Genomic DNA, 10,744 nt, shown 5'->3' on the forward strand with positions numbered 1-10,744 from the left:
CGGCCCCCTGCATGTGTCTGCAGGGTTTTATATCGGCAGCCTGCTGACGTCAGCCCGAGTGTGGTTTACTCACAGACGCATCATGTGAGCCTGCAGGAAGAGCGAGACCACTGAGAGACGAGTTAATATCACTGCAGCTGAACTTCTTTACCATGTGAATGTTGTGTTCACTCATCTGACTAGCGTGTGTTGAAGATGCTGTTTCATGTTTATGTAATCTCTTCCTGCCACTGGAGGAATAATATTCATGACTATTTCAGTTCTACTTAACAGGATCCTGAGTCCTTAGCAGTTGATGTTGAATTGGTTAAATCCCCACTAACCAGAAGATGTTCCTGTCACAGGCTTATGTATCAGAGAGGTGTAATAATAACAACCCGGTGAAACCACTCAACCACTGTGAGCTATATGTGTAATTCCCCAGAAACAACGGCAGGCATCTTAAATGTTAGAAGAGTCAAATGTGCAACAAGAACACATTTATTCCTTCTGTTCTGGTCTCTTTTTAATGTTCTTGTATTCAAAATAGTTTCTCTCTCTGGTCTTAAAGTTCATCAAACAATATTATTTCTGTTAGCAAACTAGCTTAGCTTTCAAAGTGTTAGACAATGTACCAGGCAGCCCCGTATTCGTTTTCTCGGCTCTGTGTTGCTTCTAATGTCGAGACTTCAACAGGTTTTTTTTCTTGGTTGTGAGATGCATCTGTTTTAAGAACACCCACACGTCCCCGGACTGTTTTTTTCTTCTTTTTTTTTAATCTGTGCAATATTTCAGTCATTGCCGCTCAGTGCTTTCACATCTGTTGAATTGAAATTCATTCATCAAGTATTTTTCATCTATATTCTGACACTGTTATTTTGATCCTGTTTATATTTAGCTCTTTTTCCTTGCACTAGTTTTACATATATCTGTCGGTATAGTTTCCGGTTCTTCTCACTGTTTCTCACTTTGAATTGAACTTCTCATAACTACCCGACCAATCTTCACGTCATCGTGTCGCTCGTGCAGCTTCTCGTTTCTCTGAACGAGCTCTAAATGCTTTGATACGTCCATGCAAATGACTGATTCTCTGCTGTTTCCTACATGATCAGCTGCTTCTGTCGTGTTGATCAGAATGTATGATGATGGCGCTCTGTTGAATCGTCTCATAACATTTAGACGTTAATTCTTTACATGCAGGACGGTTGAACGAGTTGTCAGAATATGTCGAGCATGTTTCTATACATTTCAGTTTTTTCTAAATCTGTCCTGAATTGCTAAGTTGCTCCCAGGCTAATGCTGACTGTCTCTAATGAAGGGAAATGTGTGCAGCATCACACAGATCCACCAGTTCTCTAAAATAGTTCAAAGGTGCATCTTATGAACCATCGACTGGCAGGACGACTGCACTGTACGTCCTCCAGCACTGCATGCACCGTTTTCCCTCAGGAGACTGGCCTACATTCACATTTCTACTTTAGTTTTTGTCTCTGTGCTATGCAGTTCTGTCTTTTCCTTTCTGTACCGCAGTGACACGATCTGTCAACACATTACAGCAAAAACAGTAAAAGTGACTCTTGTCCGGTCTCTTGCAATCAGTCTCACACACACACTGAGGTGTAACTCACAATTTGCAATAAACGTCATTAAACTTTAGCCATAGTTTGCACCAGAACATCCCTCCAGAGTTCACGGTTATACTGACAACATGACGAGACAGTCTGTCTTCTCCGTACACACTGATCAAATCAGATTTTTACTTTTGAGGGATGAACTGAGGATTGTTTTTGCCTTTTGCAGGTAATCCGTGGAGTTTCGCTGTTCGTACGAGTTGTTTTGAGAAATGCGCTTTCTGCTTTGCAAATGCTGAGGATGAATTTCTAGAAAAAGCGACCGAGAAAACCTGCAACGAGTCACAAGTTTCAGTTCTGTGGCCTCCGGTAGCCCAGCAACGGCATCTCGGCGCCGGATTCAATAAAGAACAGTCCCTAAGTGCAGCCTCTACATGTAAGTGGTTCATATTCACATCCTGATTTCTGCACCTGTGTCAGAACCGCTAGTAGTGGTCAAGCATGTACAGAAGAAGTGGAAGGAGTTATAGTCCTGACAACCAAGTGACTGACTCGAAAACAGCACGACCGAGTGCGTCTGTTGTCATTCAGTCACGTCGTGGACTTCGCATCAGGAAACCAGCAGCAGAAGCAGTGACGATACTCAGAATAGGGCTCAATTTGGCTCCTGAAAAAACTCCAAATCTCAACAATACATGCAAACTGACCTTCTTACAAGCTGTCAGCCTAAAGACCACCACTGAGGAGGGCTTTCTTGACCTTTTAGTAGCATCTGAAAAGAGCACTAAGACCAGTAGTGCAAATGTGGATGAGAAATAAAGATGAAATATGAGTCATTCATAGATCACAGGAGTCCCCGTGTTGTGAGCATTTAATAGAGCATCACTGAAAGCTAGTATAAAAAATATGAAATGAAGCTTGGAGCTGGTTTGTAGAGGTTGGCACCGACTCGTGCAGCAGAGCAAGCGTGTGAATTTTTGCAGGGTGATTAAATATGCAGCTTCAGAAAAACAACTGCAAGATAAAATGCAAAGAATTACTGCTGTCAGCTTCCTGTAGGTGATAAAACCTTTTTCACTTTGTCACTGATGGAAAAAGCAAGACGTTTGTTGACACGATGTGCTGCTTTCCCTGATGAAAGACCAAAAATGAACCCGCAGTACGTCTGAAAAACAGTTATTCATGTCTGGTTGGTTGTTGTTTTCCTTACTTTCCTTTACCTTTGAGTTAACAGCACAAAATAAGCAATCTGGAAACATCACCTCGCTGCAGGAGTCCTTCTCTGACACCATTAATTAACTAAGCGTTAAATAACGTACAGAAGATCAGCCCCTGTTTCCATCCTCGCCGTTGCTGTCGTACAGTGTTGTGGGCTCCAGTGAAACATCAGAGAGTCGAGCCCACCAGATGACTTGACTCATTGTGAAATCGGATGATTAACACTTGCGGTCCTGTAATTTTTTTTCGATGGTGGAGGCTTGCGTTTGCTGTGGTTTTCATCAGTGCATGTGTTTGACTTTGTAGAACCGGTGCTCTCAGATGGCAGCTCGATGCACAGCAACGCCAAGTCATGAGCCGGAGTGTTCCGGTGGCACCCTCTGCTGAATGGGCACTGATCTTAATCTCATGTAGAACGACTGTACCACCAAAACATTTCCTTTCCTCGCCGTCTCTCACACACAAGCATGACCACACATGTATGACACCTCCTCCGCGGTGTGACATCGCCGTGGACACCACGTGTGCACACGTAGAGCTCCACGTCAGAGCGAAGCGTAATCGCGTCGCCACAAAGGGCCGTGCTGACTCTGCCACGGAGGTGCCGCCCACGGTGTGGTGACTGTGGGGAGCTCCAACGCTGACGCTCGCACGTTCAAAACGACGATAATGTAACAGCACACTGAAGGTTAAGGTGTGACATTTGAGTACAAAAGGTGTGATTTCTAACCCGACACTAAAGAAATCACAGAAGTATTGTTCTCGCACCTCTTGGAAGTTTTTGTTTTTCGCTTTTCTCAAAGGGGAAGTCCAGTGATTTTGTGTTTGCAGGTCTTGGGTAATACAATTGAAGCCTGTTTAGTCACTCAGAGAGAACTCATGCTGCACGGAGAGAACATGCAAACTCAGAAAAATCCCGGGCGTCCTCACCAGGATGAACTGGGGATCTTCTAGCTGTGAGACGACGGTGCTAACCGCCGACCCTCTGCGGCCACCAACCCATAAAGTGGCCCTCTACGCTTCCTGTTTGACATAATTTTGCTGAGTGGGATGTTTTTCTTGCACCCTGCAGCGGGTTCTCTCCAGATTCCTCCCACACAGTCTAGCTTGTCCGTAGGTGTGAATGTGAGTGTGCTTGGTTGTCTGTCTCTAAGTGTAGCCCTGTGATAGGCTGGTTACCTGTCCAGGTGAACCTGCCTTCACCCTGAGTCAGCTGGGATAGACTCCAGTGACCCTCGTGAGGGTGTAGAGATGATGGATGGATGTTTAGTCGCTCAAAGTTTAAAATCAAAAAACATCCGAGGCTGTGGAGCTGAACCGGCTCTTCAGTTTGTTCCTCATCTCTGCTGAAGGCGACTGGCTGTTAACATCACCAGGAGTGGAAACCAACCAACCACATTTACTGTACCTAACTGCAATTCTGAGGTACTTGTACTTTACTTGAGTATTTCCACTTTACTCACATCACATATCAGAGTAAAAGATACACATTTTACTCAACAGAAAATATCATCCGGTTTGAAAATAGCACACATGGTTAAATACTCGACTAATGGTTTCCAAAAAAAAAGAGTCTGCAGTCAAATTTACATGTCTGTGAGTCAGAAACAGCTTCAGCTAATACTGACGTCACTGCCTCGTCTCTACACCTCTCACATGGTTTCCTTTCAGTGGATGTTCAAATGTCACCAGACACCACAGATTAGAGACAAGGTTTACAAAAATAATATGAAAACAGATGTGTATCTAGGAACTTTGATTTTTCTTTTGTTCTCCTCCAATAATCATCTGCCGCCCCCTTCGGTTTATCTATTGTTCCTGTTTGTAAAAGGGAATTAAAAATAGCTTAAATTAGCTCCACCTCTGCTGTTAAGATCTGTATGGTTCCACAACAATCTGATATGTGTCAGACACAGGAACCAAAGCACTTGTTCTGTGTTTTATGTAAGATCTTATTGTTGTGATTTCTACTTCCAGTGGAGTATTTTTACGTTCACATTTTACATACAAGTGAACAAAACAAACCACAGTCTGAGGCTGAATTGTCAGGTTGCACTGTGGCGCATGTAGGTGGCAGGCGTTGGCGAGAAAAAACGAATGCATGGAACAAACAAGTCAGTACGTCTCTGTTTATCACATTAATATCCATTATAAGCGCTACGGGGCTAATAAGTGGAGAAACTCTTTCAAAACCGAGAAGCAAAGTAAACGGGTTTTTCTGCACCCGTCACCAGAAAAATACCCGTTAAGAGAAGACAGAGGATAAATGCAAAATAACTGTTTGCATAAAGACAAACATTCACACCAAACAAAACTTTTATTCAATCTGACATCTTCTGAAACAAAGAAACACAACAATGAGCACGTTTTCACTTTGCTGCAATCATAGTTGTCAGTCAGGCAACCACAAGACAGAAAAAAAAAACAACGAGCAGAATTAGCACAAACAGAAATACACACGGAAGTCTAAAAAAATGTCTACAGATGTGTGTATGTACAATTGCTGCTTCGCTTCCCAGTAAGATGCTATTTCCACAAAACGCTGAGAAGGTTTGGTTCATTTCTTTGAAGCCACACACCGACTTCCTGGATCAGACATTTACAGAAAGCTTCTGCAGGGACTGTTTCCAGTCTGCACACTTTCTGTAACAAACACTCATATTCATTAGTTGAGTTGTACAAGAACTTTGACCAGCTAGAACAGTAAAATAAGGGGAAAGAAGATGTAGTAGCATCTGTATAAATAATACCAGATACATTAGTCATTTTGTGCAGAACATGTACAAGGACTTTTTTCTGTGAATTCTTTGGTGTTTTTACGTCGATAGCCTTTAAAGGAATTGGAATGACTGAAAAGTAATAAATGATGACTAAATCCAGGATTCTAACCTTTACCACACTATTTCTAATGTCGCTGCACTTTCTCCATCACTGCTCATTCACTCGTTTATCTTCTGTTTCTTCCACAAGCCACAAAAACAGGCTGTTTGTGATTTAAGGTTGCATATAGCGTGATGTGAAAAGCAACGCGGGCAGACTTTCATAACTCCTCTGACAGTACCGATGTGAGAAAACATCCCCCGTGAGGCATAAACAACATGAAAGTCCTCACATTTACAACATCAGTCTTTCCAAAGGCCAACATGAAAACATGAGAGGAGGAATCTGTCAGTGGAAAAAAAAAAAAAAAAAGCAGGCACATTTAAATCCTCACAGGAACTCCCCCGACCCCACACACACCACCGAAAACATCTTCAGACCTGCTACCGGTGGAACAGAGCCGAGTAAACAAAGCAATGGAGACCGAAAAGCTGCACGAAGAAAGAAAGTCTCTGGCGGTTTGTAATAACCTGAGTCAGTGGTGTTAACCTTTGCTGTTTTACCGCATTTTTCTCAGACTTGTCACAGGCCACGTCAATCCTTATTGAGATCAGCACAAATTTAGACGTAAGTGTGCATTTTAGCAAAGCATCGAGTGGCGCGACTTCTCAGTTCATTGTACAAAAAGATCCAAATAAATACCACAACTACAGAGAGAGAGTAACTTTTTGTGTAAAATATTATACTATTATTACTAGAAAGTACAACACCTTAAATAGTAAAAGCTCATTTTTTTACTACTTAAATTGTTTCACAGTTAGAAAACGAAAAGTGAGGTATGATAATTTTTTCAGATAATTCACCCGAGCGTCTGCAAAAACAGAACGAACACAAGTCAAATATTGACCATAATCACAGGTTGAGAACTTTCCTGTTAGAATACAGAGAAGTCCTTCTCAGATGTCTAAGGAAAACGGTTAGCAATCAGTTTGAAATTACTCGCACGACGATTATCTCGTCACATAACTCACAGCATCAGTGAACAGACAGGAGGACGGTTTGGTCTCAGGGCTCTCCGGGATTCAGTTTGAGGGAGGACGAGCTGTCGTCGCCGCTCTCCTCAACCGGCCTCCCGCACAGCGAGTCCTGCTCTGCAACCAGAAAGTGGAACGTAGTTAATTGAATAGAAATATTCGACAGCCACGACTAACGCTCACTGCAGCCTTTTGACATTTTAAAGGACAATGGGCACGTTTGCTAAATGGTACAAATTTAACACAGCGAACATTTGTGAATCTTACGTAAGAAATTAAATATACGAAGAGTTCATTTGCAAAAACAGATAACTCCATTTTTTTTTTTTTTAGATTTTCAGAAAACTTGTTCTTTTGTTGTTTGCTTGAGACAAAATCAATCAAACTGAAGCTGAGTGGATTTGACTCAGTAGAAATGACAAAAACAGAGATAACTTAAGTTTGACTGATGTTGTCTCAGGTAGACGATGGAGACGTGGGTTTTCTGAAGGTTTGTGAAGACGGAGTTTTCTGTTTCTGCAAACTGAACTCTTCATGCATTCCCTATGAAAATGGGAAAACATGTTTTTCACTTTAATATGTTTACAGAGTTTAATTTTTGGGCAAAATGCTTCATCGCGTCTTTGTCCAGAGTCTTTTAAACCTGTGCAGGAACTGTAAAGCTACTGCTGGTTAGCTTAGCTTAGCATAGAGACTTGAAACAGAGGGGAAACGCTAGCCTGGCTCTGTCCAAAGCAAGTGGCTGTAGCTCCACTTATCTGACTCTCAGTAAGACTCCCAGAGCTTTTTTTTTTTTTTTTTATGTAACGCTAATCAGTTTACTTGCACATACTTGGCACTGTTGTTTTCTTCTGCCAGCAAGGTGTGATGTGCAGCTTGCAGGTCATGACCGTCAGCACGAGCAACCCGATAATTCCAACCATGAGGAGGGCGATACCTGGAGAGACAAGAGACATGAGCCACGAGTTATTAATGACGCCTTTTCCAATCCGACGTCGTGTCGACAGAGACGGCGGCTGTTTTACCAATGTGGCTGCCTGCACTGGAAGGGTTAGGAGGAAGTGCTTTTCCCGTCAGAGCGGCTGGCGGTGAAGCAGCTGTGATGATGGCGGCGACGGCGGTTTGCATTTGGAGAGTTTGGGCCCCCTCAGGTGGACGTTGGGTTGTCGAGCTTAGGAGAGAATAAAAGTTTTTGGATGTGTGAGGTGGAGCGGTCGCAGAGTTGCTCTTCACCACGTCGTTACAGGTGACATCTGAGGTCTTGGTTCCTTTAGTTTTCACTCCTGTTGATTTACAGCTGGAATGGAAGACAAAGGATGAAGCTGTTAACAGCAGCACAGACAGTGCATGAGGAGAGTGCTGAAACACAAGAACACAGTGGCCATACTCTTTCCATTTTTTGCAGGGTGTGTTGGGACTTGGGCTGAAATGTCCCTCCTCACATTCTGAGCACACTGGCAGGGAAAAGGCACATTTATTAAATGGACAACTTCTTCGACATACATGACAAGTGGTAAAATATTCGCTCTTTACCTCCTTGTTTTAGTTCAAAGCCATTTTTGCATTTGCAGATGGATCTATCGTCCTCCAAGGGAACAAATCCCTCGCGGCACTCGCATTTAGTGTCTGACACTTTAGTGCATTCCTGCTCGACTCTGCTCCCAGAATCTGCAAAAACAAGACTCGTTATCGACAAGTCGAAGCTTGAAAACCATCCATGTATGTTGAAAAGTGAGGTTTAGACAGAAGAACCCAGATTTTTGTGCATCTTACCAAAACTTCAGCACTTACTCTGATAACATGGTGTACATGGGTTGCAATATTTAGAATCATTTTCTTTATCCATGTAAGATCCTGGATTGCAGGACACACAAGTGTTGCCATGTTGGGATACTTTATGACCTTTATTTGTTCCACAGTGTCACAAGAAAACAAGGTTCAGTGAGACATACTTAAAACACATGAACAGGACTGGACAGAACGGGGAGCACAAGGAAGTCATACTTTACCTTTAGGACAAGGTATTCTTGCATCCGACTCGAGAATGACTTCATTAAACATCCAAAAAAGCAAGAACACCTTGAGTAAAGTCATGTTGTGTGTTTCAGAGCTGAAAAATGCCACCAAGTGCTTCCTGTGTGAAACACTACAGTGACTGAGACAGAAGCACGCCGACCCGGCGTCGCCACATTTATAGAGGAAGCCCACGCGCTCTCAGCGTGAATGGTCACAGTCACTCACGTGGAAAACCCAGGTTTACAATCTACTGCAGTGCATTCTAAACTGAAAATACCCCCTGATGACAACAGAAAGCATGTGCAGGAGGAAAATAACACAAAAGTCAAAGTTTATTTATCATTCTGGCTACAAATGATCCGTTCCAGGATTTTTGAATCGACAGAAAGTCTAATGTCGGCTGTTCTGCACACTTGTTTGTGATCTTCGTTTGTAGTCGGGATCTCTTAGACTTCAGCATTTCATTTGTTTGCTTGTTTCCAAACTCAGCATTTCCATCAGTCCTGTGTCCTGCGCTGTCTGTTTGCTTAAAACTGTTTTAAACTGTACATGTTGGGATAAACTGTGAGGTTGTATTAAAACAAGATGCACGACAAGATAACAGCGAAATCAAAGAAAACCTCTCCGATACGAGCTCATGTGGTTTTTCACTTTTTCTGCCATCATGTCTGAAAGTTCATCACATTTCTATATCAACATTTAAAACTAGAACAAAACAGTAAATACGTGGGTTCATTTGATTTGAGGGAAAAAAATATGGATTTAATTTGTTTCGGCAACATCAGCGCAACGGAGCAGTCTGCTCCATTATGTTTTCTACGAAACCGAATAGTATTTTCTGTGATTAAATACAGTTTCATGGGTATTTTTAGCATGTTTATTAACCTTTAACTGCGCTTGTTTTTCTTCCAGGAGAATAGGTGTGGTTTCGCCGTCGGAAACTCTTCGTGTCGTTTCGTCTGCCAGAACTTGAGCGCAGAACCTTTGGACTCGCAGCAGATGGAAACAACCTTCTTGAATTCTTGATTAATCTAGAAGATACACCTACACGAATGCTAGCAGCATGCTTTTTGAAGACTGATGTTGAAAGAACACCTTCGCGCAACCTTTTAGCTGGCTGTCGTTTCAGTTAAAATTCAGAAAACATGTGAAGTAGGTCGATACAAAACTCGTCAATCGGTGATATGAGGCGAGGGGTTTCAGCACGAATGCGATCTAGATCAATTCATAAAACTGGAAAGAGAGTAGCTACCACAATGTGGAGTCACTGATGAGTCAGTAGGAATTAATAATGGCTGACAAACATCTTGTGTGTGGTTACAGCTCCATTGTTTGTCTCTTTCTGATATAACCGGCAGAGTATCGTGACATAACTGCTGTTTCCTGTGAGCTTGTAAAGTTTCAGTTGTTTTTTTCTTAGTTTTCTCCCTGTTTCTCCTTTTGTCGTGGTTAATCCATCAGAAAGTCGAGTTGTGACAAGGCGTGACGTTAGAGTCCAGTCCAAGAGCAAGTCTACAAAATTGATTTCCCAAGATTTGAATGAGCAAAACTTTACGTAGGACCCAGATGCAGACAGTAGTGAGGATGAGGAGACCGACCACCGAGTGTTTATTTACTACATGATTTATTTTGTGCTAATACACGTGAATTTAAGAACACATAACCCAACAGCCCAGGGGGCTGCAGTGGGGGGAATGAAAGTAGGTCAGCTTGGGAAACAGAACCACAGAAAGCCAGGAACACAGAAACTCACAAGAGAGAAGTGACAAACATGCAGAACCAAAACGGAGAACTGCAACAACTGCGAGGAATATACGGAGGAAAACACACACACCGAGCAGAGTGGAAACATCGCAGGCAAATCTACAGGCTAAAGAAAAAGCAGATGGAGGCTGGGAAGGAGCGAGCAGAAGTCAATAGAGCAGCGATCAGTGGGGATTCTTCAGGCGGACAGGTGAACCAGGTGGTCCGAGTCCGGAGGTTCCAGAAAGATCTGCAACAAACCTATAAACCCATCCTGTCAACCTGCAGGGTGGGATTTTCTGTATCATTGTTTTTCCTTCGAAACAGTGTCCTGTTCGATCATCCATCCATCATCTCTACACC

The 10,744-nt window shown here is 42.7% G+C and overlaps 1 protein-coding gene across 2 annotated transcripts; it reads right to left on the bottom strand.

Moving 5' to 3' along the window:
- Positions 1–5,066: 5,066 nt before the first annotated feature.
- si:ch73-361p23.3 (tumor necrosis factor receptor superfamily member 4) lies at positions 5,067–8,815 on the bottom strand. 2 transcript variants are annotated; one of them, XM_008288982.1, is made up of 7 exons: positions 8,632–8,815; positions 8,414–8,524; positions 8,156–8,290; positions 8,010–8,076; positions 7,648–7,919; positions 7,455–7,559; positions 5,067–6,739 (listed from the first exon to the last, which is right to left on the bottom strand). In XM_008288982.1, the coding sequence occupies exons 1-7, from the start codon at positions 8,714–8,716 to the stop codon at positions 6,654–6,656; spliced, it is 861 nt and encodes a 286-aa protein (XP_008287204.1). In that variant the 5' UTR covers positions 8,717–8,815; the 3' UTR covers positions 5,067–6,653. The 2 variants fall into 2 exon arrangements, with proteins under 2 accessions (XP_008287204.1, XP_008287196.1); XM_008288974.1 differs by having other exon boundaries at positions 7,648–8,076.
- Positions 8,816–10,744: the final 1,929 nt, after the last annotated feature.

Source organism: Stegastes partitus, unplaced genomic scaffold (genome assembly GCF_000690725.1).
Source record: "Stegastes partitus isolate 25-593 unplaced genomic scaffold, Stegastes_partitus-1.0.2 Scaffold14, whole genome shotgun sequence".
Taxonomy (NCBI): Eukaryota; Metazoa; Chordata; class Actinopteri; family Pomacentridae; genus Stegastes; species Stegastes partitus.

Coding starts and splice junctions, on each gene's coding strand:
- si:ch73-361p23.3 (XM_008288974.1), bottom strand. CDS start 8,716: ATGACTTTACTCAAGGTGTTCTTGCTTTTTTGGATGTTTAATGAAGTC. Junction 8,525..8,631: donor AAGAATACCTTGTCCTAAAG/GTAAAGTATGAC, acceptor GAACAAATAAAG/GTCATAAAGTATCCCAACAT. Junction 8,291..8,413: donor ATGTACACCATGTTATCAGA/GTAAGTGCTGAA, acceptor TTGTTTTTGCAG/ATTCTGGGAGCAGAGTCGAG.